This window comes from Dromiciops gliroides, chromosome 3, assembly GCF_019393635.1.
Source record: "Dromiciops gliroides isolate mDroGli1 chromosome 3, mDroGli1.pri, whole genome shotgun sequence".
NCBI classification, from domain to species: Eukaryota; Metazoa; Chordata; class Mammalia; order Microbiotheria; family Microbiotheriidae; genus Dromiciops; species Dromiciops gliroides.
Window position 1 is genome coordinate 54,476,521 of NC_057863.1, and position 25,813 is coordinate 54,502,333.

Here is a 25,813-nt window from a genome sequence, read left to right on the forward strand (position 1 = left end):
TTTATGAATCGATGCCATTGAAATAAGCAAAACCAGAACATTGTACACAGGAATGGCAATATTGTAACAATGATCAAGTGTGAAAGATGTAGCTACTCAGATTGATACAACGAGCCAAGATAATTCCAAAGGACCCCTGATGAAAAATCCTATCCACCTCCAGAGAGAGAATTGATGATCTCTGAATGCAGAATTTTTCAGTTTCTTTTTTTTCTTGATTTTTCTGGTATTTTTTAACATGGCTAATGTGGAAATATGTCTTACATGACTTCACATGCATAATTGATATGATACTGCTTGCCTTCATAATGGGTGGGGGAGGTGAAGGAGCGAATTTGGAACTCAACAATTTTTTAAACAAATGCTAAAAGAAAACCAAAAAAATGTTTAATTTATTTCAGATTCATTGTAACAGAATAGGTATTTTTATTAGAATTTGCTATTACTTTAGTACTACAGAACCATGGAAAGAGAGAGTAGTCCAGACCTGGAATCAGAATAAACATGGGTTCAAAAATCTATCTCTGACAATTACTTGTCGTTACTTTGGGCACATGATTTAACCTCCTACACTTTGGTTTCATCATATATTAAAAGGGGCTTAAAACATCTGTAGCAACTATCCCCAGGAAACTGTTTTGAGAATCAAATGAGATAATGGAGGTAAAGTGCCTTGTTAACTTTAAATTACTACATGAATATAAGTTAAGGACAATTAATTTCTTGGACCTTCCCCAATCCCATGAGAGTTGAATGTCCTAGAAATGATTGGCTTAGTCTTTGTTATAGGCAACCACCCCATTGTTCTAGACTCCATTCTCCTAGTTCATAGCTACCTACAAACCTCTAAAAGAGACAGTGTGCCTTTCCAAATTACAAATATATGAAGGTAGCTAAGACAAGGGAGTTGGGGTGGTGGAACAAAATTGAAGTTATATTTTTTAAAAGGAAAATAACTTTTTTAAATATTGGAGGTGTGTGGTGACCGTTGATGTTTAGGTTACAAAGTTATTTAGCAAGTAAGGGGCTCAGTCTTTTCTATGGACTACTTACTCCCTATGATGTTATAAAATGCAAAATTGCTAGAATACAACTTTAATAAAACTGGAGCTTTTAGTCATAATTGGTGTCATAATTAGGATTCAAAAAATTTTTCTAAAATCCTTTTCAATAAAAACAATATGAATTTTAGTATATCAAATGGTTAAGGTCAGATTTCTTGAATCCAACACAACACAAAAATTTGAGTAGTCTTCATTTTTGATTAAAAGCATTTGCTCTTTAATGATGTTCCCTTGATTCCCTCCTAAAATGATGCCATCTGCAGTCATCAAATACCAATTCATCTTATTTATTGCGTGCTAATCTAATTTTAAAGTGTTTTTAAATTAAAAGTGTCACAAATGCATTTACTGGTGCTGCTCTTTATGAAAACCAAGAATCAAAGCATTCTATATGCAATCTAGTATAATAAAGATAAAGCCGTAAGCTGCTGGACAAATTAAGAAATGACCATGTTTTTTCTCTAGATCATTTTTCTCTCCTGTTAAAAAAAGAATCTTCTTTCTGAGAAAATACCTGATTTCCCTTTTTATTCTTTTTTATCTGGAAATCCTTAATAGTACAATTAGATTCCACACATAATTACAATTATACACTTAATAGTCATCCCTGTGTTCAAATAGATATCTTCACAAGAACATTACGCTTCCTATCTGTTTTCTCCCTAAAAAGAAATCCTCAGCAGCTAACAGAATATGCCCAAGCTTTCTTCCAGAGGTCTCATAATAAATTACAGTGAAATCAGGGTAGGAGGATATTGAAATTGTACTATATTTAACATCAGATACCTCAAATCTGTCTACTTTCCCCACTATATGCCTAAATTTCATAATCTGATAGTACGAAGGGATATATAAACCCCAAATGGGGGTAGAATTAGAGCTACATTATTACCCCTGCAAAAGATACAATGTTTTTCTCCAAGTAAAATTCTAGACTCTTAAAATTCAAACAGACTAACCCATGTTTTCATTTTAAAATATGGAAGGATGAAAACTGAATACTGAATAAGTTCAGACTAAAGCCTCATTCTGTGGCCTACCATTTCCTTGGCAAATTTATACTTTTTTGTGTGATAAATGTGAAGAAAGTAACGCATCCCACTGGCACCAAAACAAGCCATGCATGATAAATTCATACACACACTCCTTTAGATGGGAAGGAAAAGAAAAAGCTGAATAACTTGATGCTTTTTCGATCCAACTCCATTGCTTTCTTTCCCATGCCTCATTATGTTGACTGTCAAGAGGAGAAACAAACACACTCCAGATCCAGGTTTCTCAGTGACCCCTCAGCTTAGAGAGGATACCTCCATGGTAGAAAAGAAAGGGAAAAAAAACCTACAAATACATATACATATATACATATATATGCAGTTTCCCAACACTCCAACTTTTAGGTTTTGTTCTGTTCTCTGGCTGTGTTTTGATTTTCAATCACACACTTTCTTTGACATCCATCATATCAAATGACCAAATTCTGTGCCAAGCTCTGGACAGAAAATAAGTCCCCTGGGGTATTAAATCTTAACACCGTGATAGCCCAAAGCAGTTTTTTGGAAATCACAGGAATTTTTGTACTTTCCTTCTTAGATGAATGACCAAGAAGGAAGGAGCTGTACTTTTCCACTGATTTGCTCTATTTTTTTTTTAGGGTTTTGGGGGTGGGGTGGGTTGTATTAGTGAATTTGTGTACAAATGCTGGAACTGGGGCCTGACAGAAGGCATGATTTATTTATAAGAAAGTGACTCCCAGCTCTGGGCAAGGAATAGTCGCCAAGCAATTGCTGCCTCTAGCCTCCCCCCTCCTCCCCCAGGCAATCCTTCTGGCTTCCCACGTGGGACAGGTACCCAGAAAAGCAAGTGTTATTTGTAGCTGCACTGGACAAGGAACACTGATAATTCCAAAGCAACCAAAACAGATATTAAAAAATGAATATCATTTATTATTCTTTATTAATAATCACATGTAACCTTCACTTTTTCCACAAAAGTCCATTTCAGATTTACGAATCTGTGATTTCTGCCTCTCCCCTGCGCTCCAGACCCTCCCTGAACTCCCTACCCCTAACCCCATCCCACCCTCTCTCCAAAATCCAAGCTGTTCATTTACATGACCACAGACACCACAGAAAGTTTGTAAACAAGATTTTGGTTGCTGAGAACTTGAACAACATCCCACTTCCGAACGGAAGGAGGTGAGGGGGGATGGGATGGCATGGAAGGAAGGAAGAGAAGGGAGGGGAGGGGAAACTTGCCAACTCTTTCAAGTCTTGCCTCTTCTGGGATGTACCCGTTGTAGCTGTTCCTTGAAACCCCATGACTCAAAACATTCATAGCAAGTGTGAGTGTAATTATTTATATTATATATTATAGAGAGAATACTCAGTCTTCCCGATGGAGGTCTTGGGCCGTCCTTTTGACGCACCGTGATCCTCCAGTGCCCACAAGGTTCTCAGGAGGTCCTGTGGGGGCGGGCCTCCGGGTAGGAGATGAGTCCTGTCCCATCTCCCCTCCTGTACCCTGTCTTAGAGCCGGGGTTTCCGGAGCAGAGTCTTGCTGAGGTCCTTCACCTCCTCGGGGCTGTTGACCCTCTCGTAGCCCAGCACCGCCATGGGCTGGTAGCAGAATTCCTCCACCTGCTTGATCTGCTGGAAGGTGAGGGCAGCCCTCCAGGCATTGGCTGCCTGGGTGGCATTGCGAGCGGACACCACGAAGGGCTTGGAGGAGGAGCCCGAGCCGCTGGTCATGTTCAAGGCAAACTGCTCCATCTCCGGGCTCACCAGGAGCCCCACGAAGTCGTAAACCCTCCGCAGCGTCTTGACCGGGTCCCCCACGAGGTCCTCATAGCGCACCACCAAGTAGTGGCCCCGCAGCCAGTCGGGGGGCTGCAGAGCCGTCTGCAGGGTCTTGGCCATGCTGTTGCAGATGACCTCCATGGCCCCCAGGGCGTGGTAGTCCGCCGGCCCGCTCCCCAGCCCCTCCTTCTTTCCGCCCAGCTTGTGTCCCGCCGCCTCGAGGAAGGGCATGCGGTGCGCCCGCGGGTCCCGGCTGCGCACCACCTGCAGGCTCTCCCGGATGAGGCCGTGGCGGGAGCGGATGCGGGAGCTGGCCACGGCCCGGGGATCCCGCACCAGGTGGATGACCTTGAGGTCCAGGGCCGGGTCCCGCAGCAGCGGGGCCAGCACGGCCACGTCGAAGACCCGCACCCCCTTGATGACGAGGGTGCGGTACTTGCGGCACTCCTCCTCGAAGCGCGCCAGCCGCTGGGGCGGGCATTTCTTGCACACGCGGTCGTCCACCAGCCCCACCACCTCCTTGCGGTAAGCCGGGCACAGGGGCGAGGAGCAGACCACCTTGTTGGTGGCGGCCCCGAAGATGCCCAGCGTCGTCAGGTTGCGCCCCCCGCTGCCCGCGGGGCTGTACAGCTGGAAGACGGAGAGGTCGCAGCGGTAGAGGGCGCTCAGCATGTCCCGCGCCGCGCCCTGCAGGGACACCGCGTCGCCGGGGTACAGCTTCTGCCACACGTGCCACACGGGCTCGTAAAGGAAGAACACCTCGGGGTTCTGGTTGAAGAGCTCCCCGAAGAAGGACGAACCCGAGCGCCACGTAGTGAACACGTACACCAGCTGGCGCTTGCGGGGGCCCCGGGCCGGGCCGGAGCTGGCGCCGGGGCCGCTGCTGTTGCCGCCGCCCCCCGGGCCGGGCCCCGCGCTGCCCGGGGCGGCCGCCGCGGCGGGCGCGCGGTACAAGGAGCGGAGGTCGGGGCGCGCCGGCGAGCCGGGCTGCCGGGCCGGGGGCGGCACGGCCCCCGGGGGCTCCCCGCGGCACTGCTGCGGCGGCTCCTTGTGCCACTTATAGTCCAGGAGGTTGAGCATGGTCAGCAGGAGCAGCAGCGCGTAGCCCGCGCACAGGACCAGCGCCTTCCTGCGGAACACCTTCATGCCGAGCGGCGAGGAGGGCCAGCGCCGGCCCAGGCGCCTCGGCCACGGGGGGAAGAGAGAGAGGCCGCCGGCGGCCGGGGCGCCGGGGGACAGCGGCCGGAGCTGCAGCAACGGCGGCCGAGGCACCGCCGCCGGGGGCCAGGGGCTCCCTCCCGGAGGCAGAGCGCGGGCCGAACTGTTGCTCATCCCAGGCGCGGCGCGGCCCGGCGGTCCCGCGGAGGCCCTTCCCGGGGCGGAGACGACGCGGTCCGGCTGCGGCGGCTGCGGCTGCGGCTGCGGCGGGGGCCCGAGCCCCGGCTCGGGGTCGCGGAGGCTGGAGGCGGCGGCGGCGGCTGCTCTCCGGCTCCCGGCGCTGTATCTCCCATGGCAGCGGCTCCGGGGAGCGTCTGTAGGAGGGGGCAAGGGGAGGAAGGAGAGGTTGGCACCGGGGAGTCGGGCAGCTCCCGCTTTCCCCCGACCCTCGCCCGCCCGCAGCCCTCCGCGCCCCGAATCCCGCCTCCGCCCCTGGCCGCCCCCTCTTTGTTTGGAGCCCGCTCACCTGGAAGTGCGGGCTTCCCCCGAGCGGCCCCGGATCCAAGCCCGGCTGGCCGGCTGGCTTCTCTCCGCGCCTCCCTCCTACCCTGCGGAGCGGGTGCGCACCTCCAGGTCAGCCCAGGGACACGCCGGCCAGCGGCAGCCCTGAGCTGCAAAGAGTTTCCGATCGGCGCCGGACGCCCCGAGGCGCGAGGAGGCAAACTTTAATGGGGCCGCGGCGACCCGCCTGGCGCTCCGAAAAGTGCCCGCTGTGCCCCTTCCCCGGCGGCCGGCGGCGTCCCCGCAACTCCTCTCGGGCTCCCGCAGCCCAATGCGCACTCCCTCTGCTCCCCAAGGGGGCCAAAGAGGTGGTGGGGCCGGGCAGCGGCGGTTAGACTGGCCGCAGCCCCCCGAGAAATGTGCCGTTCGGGCTCTCCCTCCCCTTCCTTGGCTGGAAGCGACTCATCTTCCTGGAGGAAGCGACGGCGGCGAGAGCCGGGGACCGGAGACAGCGTGCCTCGGCAGCGGCAGCTTCCTCTTCCATCCTCAGGAGGATGCCCGGCTGGGCAGCGCGGGCGGCCCCCGCCGCTCTGCAGTGTCTGGCTGCCTGGAGGGCTCCATGCAGGCGCGCCTCTGGGCGAAGGACCCGGGCACCGACCACAGAGCTCCCTCTCCTCTCCTCTCCCCTCCCCCGTCGGTGCTGGCTGCTCTTGACCAACGAGGTCTCCGTAAGACGGCAGCCTTGGCCGCCGAACGAAAGCGAAGCACCGAAGGATGCTACCCGACTCCCCGGTCCCTGAGTGGCTGCAACAAGCTTTATCCTCAGTCTATGCATCGCTTCTCCCCACTCGCAGCGGGTTGGTGGGAGCGACTGCCAATCGGGCCCAACTCCTCCTCTTAGCCTCACATGCCCTCCTCCTCCCACCCAGCCAGGGTCCCACCTCCCTCCACCCCCTCCACCCCGCCGCTTTTCTACTCCTCAAGCGGCGGCTCTACAGTGGTGGCTTGAGGTTTGTACCCGCTCGGGGGCCAAGGCCCCCCGGAAGCCGCTGCCGCTACTTGCTGGGTGTTCTCCGGGGCCGAGGCTGCTGAGAGTACCACTGCCACTGTCCTGCGCCCCTCTCTTTGACACGAGATGCCATGCCCTCCGGTCATTTCTCCGAGCCTGCCAAGCAAAGGGCACTAGGCATCCGAACGCTGCCAGGGGAAGTGGGAGCTGTAAAGGATCTTAGGCCTTACAGAGGAGGAAAGGAGAAAGACTTGCCCAAGGTCACACAGCGAGTTAGTGACAACGCCAAGATAGAAGCCGAGTCTCTCTGAGCCAGCAATCCACTACCCTTGGCACAGTGCCACCTGCTTTCATCTCTTCCTTGCCCTACAAAAGAATGGATAAAGTTTGTCCCAGAGCTCCCCGCCCCCACCTCCAGCACTGCCACATAGGTCTCACCTGGTCGTACCTGTCAGATTCACTCCCCTCTAAAGTCCCTTCCAGCTTTAAATCCCTATCACCAAGTACTTCCTGCGTTTCCCCGGGCTCAGAAGGGCTCAGTCTTGCAGCTCCGTTGCCTCCTGTCCATCCTTTAGGGGAGCAAGCTGGTGTTGGCTGGTTTTTAAGTCACTCACACAAAGGCAGCTTACAAGGCCGAAGACAGAGTTACTAGCTGTGTGACCCAGTGAAATTTACTCAACTTCTGTCTGTTTCCTCATAAGTAAAATTGGGGAAATTAATACTTGTGCCACCTACCTCACAGGGTTTTTGTAAAGAAAGTCTGTTGCAAAGCTTAAGGAGTTATAGAAATGAATGGGAATGAGAATAGAGACCTGTGATTGCATTAGTATAGGGACCTACCTCCCCGTGGGGAAACGCCCTCTGTCTACTCAAATACTCACCTCTTCAACTAAAACAGAGCACTTAGCGGTTGTATGATTTACCCAGGGTCACACAGCCCATATGTCTCAGAGGTGACTCAGAAATGAGCTATTATTAAATATGAGAAATTATGATTGCTATTAAATGTGACCTCAGGTATGAAAAAATACCCTCCTTTTCAGTGTTCAAGAGGGAGGTTCTTTAGTGTTCTCAGCCCTTTTCATAATCTACTTCTAAGTAGTGGTTGTCAGGGTCTCACCTCCTTTGTTTTCTCATGGGGTTTTTTTGTGTGTGTTTGTTTTCATGTTTTCTCTAAATCTTCACTTCCTGGATTCCTTGGTTCTTGGGGGAAAAGGAAGAGGGGCATCTTCTCATTCAGAAAGAACTGGGCAGTGTTTTACTATTTTGGTAGGGAAGAGAGACTTTTTTTCAGCATAAATACTGTTCTACTTATTTTAGTTAATAAGTTAATATGAGAAGCCTCATTACCTCACTTAACCTTCTAGTGCCTCAGGCAAGTCTCTAAGATTATAAATGGCAAAACAGGTGCCAATCTCCTTTAATCCAGGTAGTTTACTCACTGGGAGTTTCCTATGCCAATGAGCTCCCAGGCTGACCTCTTCCTTCCCCACCTCCACCCCCACCACCCCCCACCTCTGCCCAAATAAAGTAATATGGCCTGTTCCAGAGGTGATGTTAGTAGCTCACGTTTCAATAGCACTTAAAGATTTACAAAGCACCTTCCTTACACCAGAGGAAGTTGTCCTGAAAGTATTTATAATGCGTTTACATATTTATCCCTTTTACAAATGAGAAAATAGACCTGGAGTTTAAGTGACCTGCTCAGGGTCATGAAGTATTATTAGAGCCATTTACCAGAGCTTTACTGCCACAGGAGAGAACTAAGACAAAGAGACAAATAGAGCAAGGAATGTTTTGGGGGTTTGTTTTTGTTTTTAATAAGATATATCTGAAGGTTTACAAAGGGCTTTCCTCAGAGCCATCCTGTGGGGGTAGGTATTTCAAGTAGTATTATTACATTTTAAATAAGATTGTAGCTGAGGCACATTGGATGGATTACCCAAGGACACAGAGGTAAATAGGAGAGCTCAGGTGAAAACATTTGCCCAAAATCACATCTAATGGCCTAGAAACCAGGACTCAAACTGAGGCTGCTCTGCCTCCCCATCTAGTGCTCCTTATGTCACCTCAAACTGCCTCCCAAGATATCTTAGAGATCCTTTTGTATAAATTCCTCATTTTACAAATGAATTACTTGCCCAAGGTCACCCAGTTAGCAGAGATGGGTAGCGCTAAAGCCTGTTTTTCTTGACTCCACTTCCAGGACTCGTTCTACCACAGCCCAGAAATTTATGGCTCAAGAACCACAAGAAAATAACTCTGGACTCAAGTTGAGATCTTAGAGGCTTTAAAAAAGAAATGTTATGCTTTGGCTTGTGCCCCCCCTCCAGGGTAAGCCTGGGAACATCTACATTTGGCTCACTTCTGGCTCTCCCTGAGGGATATTAATTACACTCTTGCCAGTGCCGAGTTAACAAGGAACATAGCATGGAACATAAAACAAGCTTAATCCATGCAGCAAAGAAAGCAGAAAGGACTTATTCTGGAGTCAGGAAAATAGAGTCAAGAAAGCTTTGCCCTCTCAGAGTCCCACCTTTCCCTGGAGAACTAGGGCTAAACCTGTTACTCGACTGACAAAGATCTTGGGGTTGCCAGAGTTAAGGATCCCCCCTCCCTTGGACCTGCACAGTCCGCATGACTCAGTAAAGGGTAAGGTTTGTTCCTCCACATCATGGTCCTGTGTTCCAGTACCCACAGGTCTAACCTTGAACAAGAAATTTCTGGTTGGAAGTCCAGGACACCCTTCACTCGTCTTCTATTCCTTTTACGGTTCTGCTCTAGGTTCATGTGGCATCACAAGGCAACTCGGTGCAGCACCGACAACAACAATAGCTCTTATAGTTGCCCTGGACTGTTATACCCCTGAATTAGTTATTACATTTCTAACTTCTCTTATTCAGGCTTACAGAAGGGCCCCAAAAGTTCAGTACAACCTTCTAAGGCTTGTTGACCTATCCTTCCCAACCAAAGGTGTCCAGCCCTCCCTCTTGACAGCAGAAGTATCCTTTATCTGAGGTGGCAGTAGCTACACTGTAGCAGCACTTGATCTGAGAATTAAAGAACAAAGGGAAATGAAGCAGAATGCCAGCAAGAGGTTGAGTCTACACCATGCCTGAAGGAAAGGGTACTGGCATCCACTTGAGGCCAGTTCTGTTATTCCCCCAGAAGTCACTTGGGTCAGGGATTGTAGCTGGAACAAATTCTTTCAGAATGAGAAGAGACTAAGACAGCTTTGAGGTCCAGCCCTAAAGGATCCACCATGAAAGAGGTGTCAGAAAGTAAGCAATAGAGGAACGTAAGGGAAAAGACTAAAGTTACCAAAGATCACAGAAGGAAGAAAACTCAGTTTAAAACCTTGAGCATAAGCAGATAAACCAACAGGGAAGAATATAGAAACAATAGGAATGATGGACTCCAGTATAACTAAATGAGTCCAAACATCTCTAAATGAATACTGCAAGATAAAGGAGAATTAATCAACATTTGATTGAGGCAGCAGACCCTGTGTATTCTCCAAGAAGTCAAAGAACCATGAAAGGATGTTCCTAAATGGTTTAAAAGAGAAATGAGAATTATGAAAGCAAAATTTATGTCACACACAGAAGAAATAATTGGCAAAATAGAAAAACTTGAATCCATGATAGTGAGCCTTGCCAAAAGAACAAAAAAGAAAACAACTTATTGGGAATACAAACATACAGAACTAAAAGACAATCTGAAAGAAGAGAAACAAACAAAAACAACATTAAGAGAAAATTATATCTATGCAAGGAAAACATACTAATTTTAAACAGAGGATGGATACATAAAGGCAATTTAAAGATCAAAAATTTCCTAGATGAACATAAGTTTTTAAAAATCTTAATGATGTGCAAGAAATAATAAAACTGTACAGGGCTTCTGAACACAGAAAACAAAGTTTTAATTAAAAGATTTCAGATCACTTCAAGAAAAAAAATCTATGCTGCAAACTCCAAGACATGTAATAGTTAAATTTAACAATTCTGATGACAAATACCAAATTTTGAAAGTGATCAGGAAAAAGATATCAAATAAGGAAAATAATTCCATTCCCTTTTCATCTAGTTTTTGAATTCAGACAATATGCCCCCTACATGATCAGCATTTCCCACTGAATTGTTTTTGAGACAGGACAAAACCCCTTTCCATTTTCCTTTCCATTTCCCATCATGCTCCCCAATAACAAGGACCAATCCATGCAAATTGTCCTAAAAGTCAGATGAGCCTCAAGAAAGCACTAAAAGGAGGAAAGGACAAAGGTACCCTCCAACAACCCCGACACAAGTAAAAAGCTTTATATACCTTATCATCTTCTTAATCACTAAGCCTCCTGACATTCATATGTAAAATGGGGGAAATACCTTCCTCCAAGTGAAAATGAACTATGGCCCCATCAAAAAAAAGTAGATGTTCTAAAATATATGTAAACAGGAAGCACCAGAATTGAGGACTTTTGCCATGTTCTAAAATATGGAGAAAACAGATATACATACTGTGTTATTAGCCTGTCTCATGAGGACTAGATTCCAAATGGAATCTAGCTGTCAAAATGGAAGCTGCTAAAATTTTAATATAAATAAATAAAAGCACATACTGCTGGCTTGTGTTTGTATGGGTTAGAGGCTGCCTTTCCTGGAACACTCTCCTGAGTTTAAAATGTTGCTGTTTTCACTATTATTCATCAGTCAATTTTATAGTTACATTTAAGTATAATCTTTGAATATAAGCTCTCCAGAAGAGTACTAAATGTGAAAAGGACTGTTGAACTTTAGTTGCTCAAGTTGAACAAATCAACCCAAAAAACCCCTACGTCGGTCCAGATCCCCAAAAGATTCTATAATGCAACCACCAGATTTTGTCTTGTTTTTCTGTGTATTTGGGGGTAAGCAGGGATGCCAGATTAGAATTTCCAATTATTTCGGGTAGCCACAGAAATACTGCCTTATACTCTATTTATATGGCATTTTGCAGTCTCAGAAAACATCATCTTTCAATTCAGTGATATTCATTAAGCACCTACTGCGTGCAGAGTACTAGTGTAGGCAGTGGAGAGATACAAAGTTTAGAAAAGAGGATTCTTCCCCTAGTTGGGATTTAGAGTTTAATAGAGTAATAAACCTCGTGCACAAAAAGCTATAAAAATACAATACAAGATAAGTTCATTAAAAAGGTGAACAACAAAGTGCTAAATGATGTGAGGTGGTGGGGGAGGAGAAGCCATTACCAGCAGAATCAGAGGTGACTTCAGGGGAGAGGTGGCCCTTGAGTTGGGCTTTAAAGGATAGGTATGAATGCAGAAAGGGATAGGGAAGAGATGACATCCTTCCTGCATGAGCAAGGGCACAGAGAAGGAAAAATATGAGCCACTGAATAAAATCATCAGTGTTCACCAAACTAGAATCAAAACCCTAAAACCATGACCTAACCCTAGTACCATTAATTTAGGAACCAAAGAGGGTTTGTTGAGTTTGCCAACAAGGGAGCCCTCCCTGTACAGGCAGAAACACCCCCCAAAAGACAAAGCATATCTAGGTTCCAGTTTAGGTAGCAGGTGAATTAGGTAAAGGGTACCTCAGGATTGGACAGGGCTGGGGGCTCACAGGGTAGGACATGGGGAGGTGGTATCCTTTGATTGCACAGCGCCGTTTCTGGGGCTAGTAACAGGAGCGGCTCTTCTCCAGCTTAGTTATCTCTTATTGTTATGGGAATACAGGGGGACTCCCAAGAAACCTAAAGATCCCAATCCCCCAAGGAATCCTTGAACTCCCCCAGGGGAGGGGCAGCTCTGTCTCCCACCTCAAGAATGGGTGTTGCCAAGCAGAACCCTGGTACACTGATTTGCAAAATATGGATGAGTGCTGCATATCTTACTGATGCCCCATTATTCCAAAACCCCCTCTCTGTTGTTGCATTTCCCTCCCAGTTCTTTGCAATACCCTTCCCTCTGTAACGATTGGAAGGACGCCACCTGCTGGAGACTTACTGTAGAAAAGCTCCACCGTGAGGTGAAGGTCTCCGAGGGCAAGACCATGCGTCTTTTCTTTAGCGTCAGGAAGTGACTTTTGCTTGTGGAAGGAAGAAGGGGGAGCCTGGCGCTCTGACTCTCACTCTTTCCTGAGGACTCTGGTGGAGAAGGCAGCTAGAACTGTGCTCTCCCTTTAATAGATAGATAGATGAAGGCCTAGATTCTCTCTTTACCAAATTCTTATTCTCCTTAATAAATGCTTAGAGGTCTAACTCTTGCTAAAGCTTATAATTTATTGGCGACCACTCATTAGATATTTTAGACAGACTATCTAGAATTTTAGCATTAACATCTCCCTTTTGTAAGGTTACAAAGACCAGTCTTCTCTTACTCCAATGAGACAGTCACCAAGGTGATCTGTTTCCTGGCCATATTTCTCTCTCCTAATAAATCTCTTTATTTACAAGATTTGTGATGAGCCTCCAATTCTTTGGGTGAGTTAGTCCCCCAATCCAGGTCCCAAGTCTCCCCCAAACACTTCAACCCCACCCTAATAGACAGGACAGTCCTTACCATTTCAGCAGTAAGGAAGGTTGAAGACAGGGGCAAGGGCAAGATAGAAGAACTATAGAAAAAGTGGAGTTGCTTTGGCCTTCTCTGCTACTCATACCATGTTCAGTTCATAACCAATAGACTAATTTGGTGAGAATAGAATACAAGTGGGGCAGCTAGGTGGAGCAGTGGATAGAGCACCAGCCCTGGATTCAGGAGGACCTGAGTTCAAATCCAGCCTCGGAGATTTGACACTAGCTGTGTGACCCTGGGCAAGTCACTTAATCCCCATTGCCCTGCCAAAAAAAAGAATAGAATACAAGTGCATGACAAGGTGTATTTATGTGGTCAAGCCAAGCCACCAAGTATTTATTAAGCACTTGGTTTGTCCCATGTCCCATGCTAAAAGGCAAGGATGAAGGGGGGAAAGTCTCTACCCTCAAGAAGCTCATATTCTCCAAAGGGAGAGGCAACATTCAAACAAGTATGTGGGGCAGCTAGGTGGCACAGTGGATAGACCACCAGCCCTGGAGTCAGGAGGACCTGAGTTCAAATCTGACCTCAGACATTTGACACTTACTAGCTGTGTGACCCTGGGCAAGTCACTTAACCCCAATTGCCTCACAAAAAACCCCCAAAAAACAAAAACAAACCCACCAAGTATGTACATGCAAAATAAATACAAGGTAAATTTGAGCTAATCTGAGAGGGAAGGCCCTAAGTGGGGGGAGGAGTCGGAGACTGGGAAAGGCCTCTTGCAGAAATTAGTCTAGAAAGGCAGGATGGTACCATATTACCAAGGGCTTTGAATGTCATCACTTTCCTAAGGAGGCGATGGGGAATCACTGACAATTTGTAAGCAAAGGAATAACCTGAGCAAATCTAGGTATAATGAAGATGAATGTGAAATAGCGATAGAAGGGAAGAAAGAATGAAAAAAAAAAAGAAAGATCTGTTGGGAAACTGTTGCAAGAGTCCAGGTTATAGGTTATATCAGCAGAAGTAGAAAGGAAAGGAGAGATATGAGAGATAAAGGAGATATATTGAGGAGGTAGAAGTCACAAGATTTTATAATGGATTGAATATGTGATCCGAGGCAGAGAGAAGACTCATAATCGCAAAGTTTCAAATAGGAATGATTTGGTAAATGAACGATGATACCACCAACAAAAAAGAGTGAATTCATAGTCAAAAGGAAGAGCAAATGCTGCTCTTCTCTTTCTGTTAGTGGCACCACCATTCATTCACCCAAGAACTGAGAGAAAAGGTGAAATGAGATTAAGCGATCCTAAGAAGTCTTCATGGGAAATCATTTTGTATCCTTTTAAATTAGATTCATATTTTCCCATCAATCACTTGAATATAATTATCTGATAGAACCATCCTTCTGGAAACAATTATTTCCATAACGTTTTTTCTTGCACTTTATTATATTTGGCCAAATGGTAAATTTGTATGCTATACACCCCCACAGCCAGAATTCATCTGGCATCAATTTGCAAGTTCCAGCATTATCATCTTCCCCTTTACTTGCAAGTCTTTTTTCTTCACATTTTGCACATTGAAATGGTCAATATAAAATCTGGTTCCAGTTGATTTCATAGACTTGGAAAATGCTTTCCTGTGTTTGTTATGAAATTTCAAATACTTTAGTCATTTTATCTTATTAATATGTACATGCTGATTTGGGGACAGAATGATATGCTCATAGATCATTAAGGAGTCAACAAATGGAGGTTTATTTTGCCCCCAGTGAAGCAAAAATATTCAAGGATACTGTGGCTGTCTGTCTGTCTGTCTGTCTGTGTCTATCTGTCTATCTTTCATCTATCTATTGTGTATGTATGTATGTATATATGTATGTATGTATGTATAGCTACCATCTCTTATACATATGAGAATGCATCTAGTCAGCAGGATTGGGTCTACTGATTTCTTGTCACCTTCAAACATCCACCAAATCTGAGGTCTTGACTCTGTACTAGCACAGGGAGACATTTTTGCCTTAAGGTAGTCAATAGCTGCATCAGAGGAGGCAAGAGTCAATCAGGTCCTATGTATAGTTTTGTTTCCCCTTAGGGAAAAACTAATCCTTGTTGCATTCCTGTTGTCTGAGAGTAGGAAAGACCCATAGTAAATAGTGGTCTTATCACACGTGCTAAATTAACAAATTCTTGTATGTAAGAATGGTGTTGTACAAAGTCAGATGCTGAAATTAAGAAAGAATACATGGGTTCTTTATGGGACACTGGGGTATCTAAATAGGCTAGTTGGGATACTCAATAATAATCCATCACTCTAATTTCTAAAGTTCTCTAAGGTGTACAAAGACCAAACACCCTATAAATAGCATGTTATGTATGGCAAATACACACATACACACACTAGATTTAGAATCAAATGGACTTGGGTTCATATCCCAACTCTGTCACTCACTACCTATGTGACCTTGGGCAAGTCACTTCCCTTATTGGAGTTCCAGTCCTTTCATCAGTAAAATGAAAGTGATGGACTTGACCTGTAAGGTCTCTTCCCAGTTCTACATCTAGGATCCAGAGTTTTATATTGAGGGTTATAGAGGATCAATGACTTGCTCAAAGTCACATAGCTAGTGAAAGGAAAACCAAGATCCAAACCCAAGTCCTCTGACAACAAGCCTAGTGTTCTTTATAATGCACAAGAGGTAAGACAAGGTAAAAGGAAGTTTTTAAGAGCAAGAACAAATACCACATTTTTTAAAAAAATAATTCATTTCAGTTTTCACAAGCATGCAATCCCAAAAGGCCACTATCAAATTTATTATGGAGCCTAACACTTACATAACTGGATTTTCTCTGGGATCTCTGCTTTGCCTCCATCACACCCTGAGCTGTGTGTAGTATTCTTACCCATATCCATACTATAACTTACACCAATCAAATATGTCGGGAAAATGTAGGGTCCTTAAGTATAGGAACTATTTTTCTCTTATTATCCACTGTGTAATAGGCAGTATGGCACAGTGCATAGACGTCAGACCTTGGAATCTGAGAGGCTTGAGTTCAAGTCATGCCTATGACACATATGGGCTGTGTGACCCTAGGAAAATCATTTAACCACTCAGGAGACTTTGCAAAGCTCTAAGTTACAGAGAAGATGATGACCTACATGAGACTTCCTGTCGAGGGAGTTTCTTCTTCCAAGAGTTCCCTATATCAATAAATCCCAGGTCCCATCCCAGACCGGCACTTATTAAATAAACCCTTAAATGTAAGGTTGCGATGGTATTTTTCTAATCATTCTCTTTAGCAAGTCAGTTTAGTGCTGCAGGCTTTGAACAGACTGCTGCAGCCTCAATCTGGCTCATTGCGGTTCCTTGACTACCCCCTTGAAGGCCTCTTACTAACCAGAAAGTAGCTTTCCGTCATGCAGACAGATGGGGTAGTGTGTGTGTGTGTGTGTGTGTGTGTGTGTGTGTGTGTGTGTGTGTGAATGAGTGAAACTATGAGATATGAGATTTTTAAGTAGCCAAAAATAAATACAGTTGTACAAAAATTCCCCCAAATCACCTCTTCACTCCAAATGTTTATGTTTCCCAAGTTATAGAAAATATCTTTGCATTAAATGGAAAGATAATTCAATTGATCTCATTTGCTCTTTCTGACAGATTGCAATAGATTGCATCAGCTTCCATTCCTACAGCTGGAAAAGAAGTGGCATGTTAGGATCACAGTGTGTACACTGTCAGACGTGAAATAGTAGCTTGTAGTTACCTATTTTTAAAAGTCCATTCATCGTTCTATTCAACCAACATTTACAGATCTGCTATACACAGCACACTGTGCTGTGCTAAGTGCTGGAAAAGATAAGATAAACTGGTCCCTGCCTTCAAGGAGTTTCCAATATTCTTGCAGTTGATCAATAGAGCCACAGCAATTTTCTACAAGTGACTTCTTGGTCCCCCTCATGCCCATTCCCATCCCCATTCACATACAGGGACTAAAAGATTAAATTTAAAAGGTAGGTGGCACAATGCATGGCACCTGGAGTCAGGAAGATTCATCTACCTGAATTCAAATCTGACCTCAGACACTAACGAACTGTCTGATCCTGGGCAAATCACTTAACCCTGTTTGCCTCAGTTTCCTCAGCTGTAAGGAAAAGGAAATGGCAAACCACTCCAGTATCTTTGCCAAGAAAACCCCAAAACGGGGTCACAAAGAGTTGGACATGACTGAGCAACAGGAATATTGTGCCTATACTTTGGGGAGATAAGATGACTGAATAAAACACACACACACACCCTGCAAAGCACAACTATCCCCTCCACTCACTGAGTCTCCATACTTTATTTCTTCAGCTCTGTTGTGAATTCTTTTGTTCATCTTCCATCTCTCAATGTCTGGACTCTGAATTCCCCAAGTTTTATGTCAACCCTTCATCCTTTGGCTCAGATCTTGTCTGGTTATATACTGAAAAGTTGGATACAATTTTGGCTGAAATCATAACGTCTCATTAGTTTTCAGAAGATGCCTCCCTGTCCTACGGATTTTTCTTTTCTTAGTCACGACATAACATGTGGTTCTACTTACTTCAAAAGAGCAACCTTTCAGCCTGTATAGAGAATGTGCCACATCTATTCCAAAACACAAAATGTTTTGTTGATTTGTTGAACTCTTTCCTTTTTTTCTTTTTCCTATTTTTTTTTTGCCTTGTTACTGTCTATCTTTATGCACAATCGAATTGTTAGGACATAGTTTATTATGCAGAGAAGTCTCCTCTGCAAATGTGTCCCACTTAGAGCTTAGGGGGATCCGCTCTGCATTTTAATGACATAGGCCAAATCCCGATACGGCAAATAACAATGCAAAAACATCTCTGGAGCTCTAGACTGGATCAAATAAGGTTTGGCTGCCCTAGCTGATGACCCAGGTCTTTAATCATGTTCATCCAACAGACGCACAGAATTTCAACTTTAGAAGGAACCTCAAAAGCCATCAAATTCAACCCAGGTATGACCAAGAACATCATCTCCCTATCGTATCACATCATGGACACTATTTAGAATTAGCAAAATTTCAGTGAAATGAAATAATTTGGAGTTATCTATAATGAAACTGGAGTTATAATAAACTGGCCAATTTATTATAGGGGTTTTTCCCACCATTTGGGGCAATTATTCTATTCCCCTTATTGCTTTTTGAAAACTTCTCCCCTGCCTGGTACCTCAGAGATTAATATAATGAAATGTAATGTAATGAAAGTTTTAGGTTCCATGTTCATCAGGGTCAGAACTGATCTTTATAATTAGAGAGCTATGGGTGATTTTCTTTTACCACTACCTAGCAGATTTCCATACCCAGCAAGTGCAGATGGGACACGAGCTACACTTGACACTCAACTTGATAGAATGGTGATCTCTAGAAAGCTGGAGTGACAATCCATAATTAACAGAAATGCTTACCTCTGTAATGGTAGCTAATTATTCTCAATTAATATGCAACCACTTTTCTTACTGTTTTGGGATCCACTTATTTATTGAATTATGTCTGCAGTGAGATTGGTGCAGCAACTCAACACCTGTTCAACATTTCCATTCTTCTTGTCAGGTAAATGTTTTGAGATGTGTACCTCTTCAATCTCAGTTTCTGATATGTTCTTCCCAAAATGTTTCTTGGGACAGACACAGAGCGGTTCCATTTTATATGTTGTTGATACTTTGTTTTCCCTGCACAACCTAGAATAACCAATGTGGTTTTCATAAACAACTGGCACATCAGTGTTAGATAATACCAACTTGGTCATCTTTGGTGGTTGTCTTCTTCCCATTTTGAATGACCAGATAAAAGTTTAATTAATGTCCTTCTTCAAAGCTCTACAAATACTTGTTCCATGGCTGCAGATTTGGCCAGTTTGCTTGCTATGATGGTTGATGTGTTGATAATCTTATATGATCTTTTAAGCAGCCTACATGTAACATGCATTAATCGATGCCAGGCTTTTTTGTGAAGTAATTGGGGTTAAGTGACTTGCCCAGGGTCACACAGCTAGTAAATGTCAAGTATCTGAGGCCAGATTTTGAACTCAGGTCCTCCTGACTCCAGGGCCAGTGCTTTATCCACTGCACCATCTAGCTGCCCCACTAGGCTATTTTCTAACTGGCAGTTTCAGGAAGAGTTCTGAACATACTCTGGGCATTTTATGGCCCCTTCTCCCTGTATCCCTCTATCACTTTCCAGACACTTGACCATGAGTCTTGCTTTTGTCCTCAAAAGTCAATATTATGGAGAATGATAAGACATCATCTATCCACTCGAGAATGCATACTTATGGGATTGAATATTATACTGCTAATTCTTTAAAAATAATACATTACAGAAGAGGATGGGAATATCAAGGAAGGTTGGGAGTATGGGATTGGTCTTGAATATTCATTAAGTTATAAACAAAAACTAAATTTAAAAGATGGCTAGTTATGAAGCAACAGTCAAGGATGGTAAATAGACAGCCTGTCTGCTCCACTGGTATCCTCACAAAATCAAGAGAATGAGAGGAAGTCATCCATTACACTGGATGGAATCATGGTACAGGATTTCCGAGAAGGAATGATGGGAAGGAACAAGACAGCTAGCCAGTGCAGTGAATAGAGTATAGGATCTGGAGTCAGGTAGACCTGAGTTCAAATTTTGCCTCTGATACCTACTAGCTGTGTGACCACGCACAAGTTACTTAACTACTCTGTGTCTCAATTTCCTCATTTGTAAAAATAAAGGAGTTAGGGGCAGCTAGGTGGTGCAGTGGATAAAGCACCGGCCCTGGATTCAGAAGGACCTGAGTTCAAATCCAGCCTCAGACACTTGACACTTACTAGCTGTGTGACTCTGGGCAAGTCACTTAACCCCAATTGCTCCACAAAAAAATAAATAAAAATAAAAATAAAAAATAAAAATAAATAAAGGAGTTAGACTTAACCATCTCTTTTACTCTCAGTCGATGATCCTATAAGCCTAGGTACATCTACATCAATGAAATCACCACCTATATCCACGAAAACTAAAGGCTTGACCATCATCATGTCATTGCATTATCAAAAGTCCACTGAGACTGCCGTGCTTTGTGTAAGAGAAATACTGACAGATCATAGAGAAGATATCCCTCCATTCTGAGAAGCTTCCAGCCTAATTGTGACAAGACAAATGATGACACCATTATGGGCCAGATGAAGAGTACATAACCATACTGAAAATGAGTTTATGTGTGGCACTGAGGGAGCCCAGAAATCAAGGTACACAATAACTATTTTGAAGGTTCACAGCCATAAAGGAAATTCTGTGCTGGAGCTCAGCAACATCTGAGACTTTGTCCAGATGTAACAATCCTCTCCCTCCCCATGTACAGGGGAGAACTCTAGAGTCAGCATTTCAGGCATTCAGAATCTCTCTTTCCTCCTGGAATATTCTTCCATCACCATCTATCCAGATCGCATCTCTCCTACAAAGTTTGACTCGAATGGGACTTCCTTCAACTCAACAGTGGGAATTTCTGAAGTGCCTACCAAATGCGAGGAACTATGCTCGGCTCTAAAGATAAAAAGACAAAAACGAAAACCAAACCAAACAAAAAAAATAGCCCCTGCCCTCAAGAAGTTTACATTCCAGTAAGGGAAACAATGGGCAGTGAGGTGGCCCAGTAGATAGAGCACTGGGCTTGGAATCAGGATATCTTCATGAGTTCCAATCTGGCCTCAGACACTTACTAGCTGTGTGACCCTGGGCAAGTCACTTAACCCAGTTTGCTTCAGTTCTTCGTTTGTAAAATCATCTGGAGAAAGAAATGGTAAACCACTCCAGTATCTTTGCCAAGGAAACCCCTAATGGGGTCACACAGAATTGGACACAACTGAAATGACTTAACAACAGAAAAGGGGATACAACAAGCAAACAGATATGCAAATATGAGACAATTTGAGAAGTCATAGAGGACTAATCATCAGGAGAATGAAGGGAGTTTCCTCAGAGAATGGAGCACAAGAGTTGAACCATGAAGAAATTCTAGGAGTTGGCAGTGAGGAGGGAAGGTTTGATGAACATAGAGGACAGCCTTTGCAAAAGACTACAGATAGAAGAAGGAATGTTGAACTTAACAGGGAGATGTGTCTGACCAGTCCACCTAATTAAAGTGCTATAATAGAATGAGTATTGAACTTGGGGTCAAAAGACCTGTTTTGAGCCTTGTCTCTGCCACTTATTACAGGAAAGTCTCTTACCTTCTCCTTCCTCATCTACAAAATGTAGACAAGCATGCTGCCTCACCTATCTCATGAGGCTGTTGTAAGAAAATACTAAAATATACACACTCAAATGAATCTGTGCTCTCATAAATCTGGACATTTTCTTCCTTAATGGAAGTCAAGACTATTGTCCATGCCCTCCACTAAGTTGGCCACCCATAGTCCATCCAATATCCTGGAGAGCTTCTTTGATTTCCCCTCAACCTCTCCAAGATATTAGGGGAATATTCTCACTGGCCATCTGTTCTCCCTTACCCTCAACACATGACCAATCCATCTTCTCTTCTTAACACCCATTTCCTTGATGACATCTTTCATTCCTGTTCTTATTCAGAGTTTCTCGCTGGTTATATGTTGCAGCCTACTTGCACCCACCACATACTTCTACATTGCTCTCTGTGTGGCAAAATTTTTAATTCTTTGGCAACTGTTATAATACAGGTGCTGCAGCTATGCAGCAAATCTGATAGAAAGATGGCGTTCAAAGATAGCCTTTTGTTTCTAGGAGAAGCTTGGGATCTTTTAAAGGAGCAGTTTCCTGAAAGCAATCTAGCCTTCTCCTGTTCAACTCTGGACCCAACTCATTGTACTATCTGTCCCAGGTATGTATGTGTACATATGTATGCATGCATGCATGTATGTATATATGTGTATATGTATATATTAGAGAATATCTATATTAGAGAAAACACTTAGTTTTGTTTTAGTTTTTTTAATATCTTCTATTTGAATATCACCTACATTTCCCAATATGTCTCTCCACCCACCTCTCCTAAAGTATCATCCCTGATAACAAAAACTGATAAAAGCTCAGCAAAACCAACTAACACATCAGTCAACTCTTAACATTATATGCAGCTGTTGTTCTTTTTTTTCTTTCTTGTGGTTTTCTCCTTTTGTTCTGACTAATATGAAAATATGTATAACATACTTGTGTATATATGCCATAAATATATCATATATATGACATAAAAAAAACATATGCAGCATCCCACACCCATAGTCTGGCATCTCTGAGAGAGAAGAGGGATGTCTTTTGAAATGAGCCTGCCAATTTTCTTGGAAGCAGCTCCAGTCACTATCAGCCAATCATAACTCCAGTTACTAGGGTAGTCAATTGTCCTTTTAACATCAAGGGTTCCTAACAATCCCCCTAGCCAGGTGTCAATATATGCACTTTCATATTATAGAGGAGCAAATGTTTGCTCAAATTTATCCCCTGGTAACTGTCCTTATATATTCAGAACTACCTACTGAGCCCTGACCATGTGTAGTCAGTGGAATTCAGAAAAATCTTCCTGTGATATTTTTCTATTCACGGTTATAGAATCTCAGAGGTGGAGGAGACCTCAGAAGTCATCTATCTAATTGAACCTAACTTGAACAACCAGAACTTGAACAAGAATCCCTACTATACCCTACCCCCCACCTCCCGGACAGCCCACCCAACTGCCACAGAGCTCAGGATGGTCTTGTCCTACCTACTACCATTCATATTCTGCCAATACTCACACACAGCCCCCCACCATCTGCCTTCTCTTCTCATATGCCCCAGCTGCTAAACAACACTAGAGGAAATCATCTGACTGTGCTGATTGGGTCCACTATAAATTCATGATGTTGAATATGAACCTGGCACCCATTCCTATATTGCAAAACTTTTATCCTTCCCTGGTTGAATCTCTATCCCATTCCTCTCAGCAAATGTTCCGGATCTTCTCTTTAAGCCAAAATCTCCCTCACTCTCTTCTCACTTTCACCCCCTACTTTACTGAGAACATAGAGAGCATCTGCCTTGAGGTCCCCCCCCTTTCCCTATTCCATATCTCAACATCTCTCTCCTTCAAGAACCTTCTTTAATCATTCCTTCTCTCATTTTTAATCTCTGTTTACTAAATTGTCTCCCTACTCACTAAGAATATGGCATCCTTAAAAAGCCTACACATGGTTCTACAATCCCCCCCCCCAAGCTATTGCCTACATCTCTTCTATTTTTCACTGCCAAATTCTTAGGGAGAATCCTCTTCACTCACTACCACATCACCCACTCAATTCTCTGCCCCTTAAAATCTGGCTTCTAACTTCACCACCCAAAGGAAATTACTGATTACCCAATCCAACAGCCTTTTCTTCACCCTCAGCCTTCTTTTAGCTTCTCTGCAGCTTTGGGTACACTAGTCTGCCTCCTTCTCCTGGACACTCTTCCACTGCTTTCTGTGACACCAATCTCTTGGTTCTCCTTCTGAGTCTCCATTTCTGGATCATCATTCATCTCCTATGCCCTTAGTGTGGGTGTCCTCAAGGACTCTATCCAAACGACCCTCTGCAGTCTCTCCCTTAGAGTTTCATTATCTCCCATAGATTCAAGCGCCATCTTGATGCAGCTGACCTCAGAGCCTTAGCCTTGTAATTCTACCCTCTCCTGGACTTCAATCCCACATTATCAACTGTATGGTGGTTATCTCTACCTACATACCCTACAGAGATGTTAAACTTAACATGTGCCAAATGGAATTTATTATTCCTCCCAAACTTGGACTTCTTCTAAACATTTTTCATTTCATTACAGACATCACCACAACTCTGTCACCCAGCTTCATAAGTTCAGTCATCTTCAGTCTCTCTCACATACCCCCTATGTAGAATAAATTGAAAAGTCTTATTGATTTGACTCTCACAACATCTCTCTCATCTGTCTTCTACTCTCCACACACTCTCGTTCAGGTCTTTATCACTTTTTGCCTGGTCTTCTCCAAGAACGTCTTATTTGCTTTCCCTACTGCTGGTCTCTCCCCTCTCCCAACCTATGCACATTTGCACTGACTGTTCCCCATTCTCCCTCACCTCTACTGGGCTTCCTTGAAGACTGGTGTCACATGCCGCCTTTTGAAGAAGGACTTTACTGCCTCCCCTGCATCAGCCAATTCCTTACCTTCAGAGATTGTCTTCCATCTAATCTATATATATCCTTCATGTGTGTGGTTACTTACAGCACTTAGTCTGATGCAATAAGTGCTTAATAAGTGTTTGTTGACTGACTCACTGATCTGTAGCTGTAGTGGTTCTACCCAGGCTCAGGCCCACGTCCTTTGTCTAAGTAATAATCATGAGGACCACATGATTGAGCCACAACTGGCTCCCAGGTCTCCTAAAGTCCTGGTTCTACATTTTTGTTCCCTGCTCCCCCATGTTCTTTCTTCACTTAGTAAATACATGGCCAGCTAAAGGTTTTCCAAGCAGTCTATCAGATACTCCATTGATTTCCCCTGGATAAAATCCAGTCATAGATTGTTTTTGGAACACCACAGGTACTTAACCTTCTGTTCCCATTTTTTAAAAGAGCCAAGCTATTTGCATGTTTATCACTGGGGCGCATAACATTGATTACATGTTATGGTAAAAGCATCATTACACACAGTCCAGAACCACTAACAGCAAAAAAGTCTCCTCTGGGGCTCGATCACAGAAGCAGGTGCAACTGCCTCAAAGAATCTGAATTTCCCAGCTCTCCCATCTACATTTCCCATGTGTATGTATATGTATGTGTGTATGTGTATGTGTGTATGTGTATGTATATGCATATGCATGTATACATGCATTTTATGTGTGTGTATGTGTATGTATATGTGTATGTGTATGTGTGTATGTGTATGTATATGCGTATGCATGTACACATGCATTTTATGTGTGTATGTACATGTATATGTGTGTGCCTATATTTATGTGTGTGCACACATCCATACACACACACGTATTGTGTGGCTCAGTATATTGGGCTTAGAATCAGGAACACTCATCTTCCTGCGTTCAAATCTGGTCTCAGAGACTTATTATATGTGTGGCCCTGGGCAAGTATCTTAACCCTATTTTCCTCAGTTTTCTCATCTGCAAAATGAGCTGAAGATGTAAATGACGAACCACTCCAGTACCTCTGCAGGAAAACTCTAAAAGGGGTCACAAAGAGTCTGACACAACTGAAACTGAACAAAATATATGAGTGTATATACATAGATAGATAGATGATACAGATAGAGATATGCATGTCTATATATAGATGGATATATGTATACATATATATTTCTTTGACAAGGGAAATGAAAAGAACACAACCACAAAAGCATGAAATCAAACACTAATATAATTATAATGACCAAGATTGGGCCTAGAGAAGAGGTGACAAATATGATTCTCTTGTCCTTTACAAGTGTGTGGGGGGGCATATTAAGGGTATGGAATATTACATACACCATCAGTCCTAGTTGAGGCAATGATTGGTTTTGTTGAACCCCACTTTCTCTTTTTCTTTGCTTGGTATAAGTGATTGGCTTGCTGGGTAATGTAAGGAGGGGGGATATATTTTGAAATGAAATGCCATAAAAACAATTTTTCTAAGGGATGAATTACACAAGAATTCCAATGCAGGGCCACCTCTGACAGACAAGCCGTTAAGGGTTCCCACATGAAGGTGACAACACC

At 43.9% G+C, this 25,813-nt stretch overlaps 1 protein-coding gene across 1 annotated transcript; it reads right to left on the reverse strand.

Moving 5' to 3' along the window:
* Positions 1-402: 402 nt before the first annotated feature.
* Positions 403-5,737, reverse strand: CHST2 (carbohydrate sulfotransferase 2). Its single transcript, XM_043994122.1, has 2 exons — positions 5,544-5,737; positions 403-5,391 (listed from the first exon to the last, which is right to left on the reverse strand). The coding sequence occupies exon 2, from the start codon at positions 5,189-5,191 to the stop codon at positions 3,590-3,592; it is 1,602 nt and encodes a 533-aa protein (XP_043850057.1). The 5' UTR covers positions 5,192-5,391; positions 5,544-5,737; the 3' UTR covers positions 403-3,589.
* Between the last annotated feature and the right edge of the window lie 20,076 nt (positions 5,738-25,813).

Excerpts from the sequence above, each read along its gene's own strand:
- CHST2 (XM_043994122.1), bottom strand. The coding sequence starts at position 5,191 with ATGAGCAACAGTTCGGCCCGCGCTCTGCCTCCGGGAGGGAGCCCCTGG.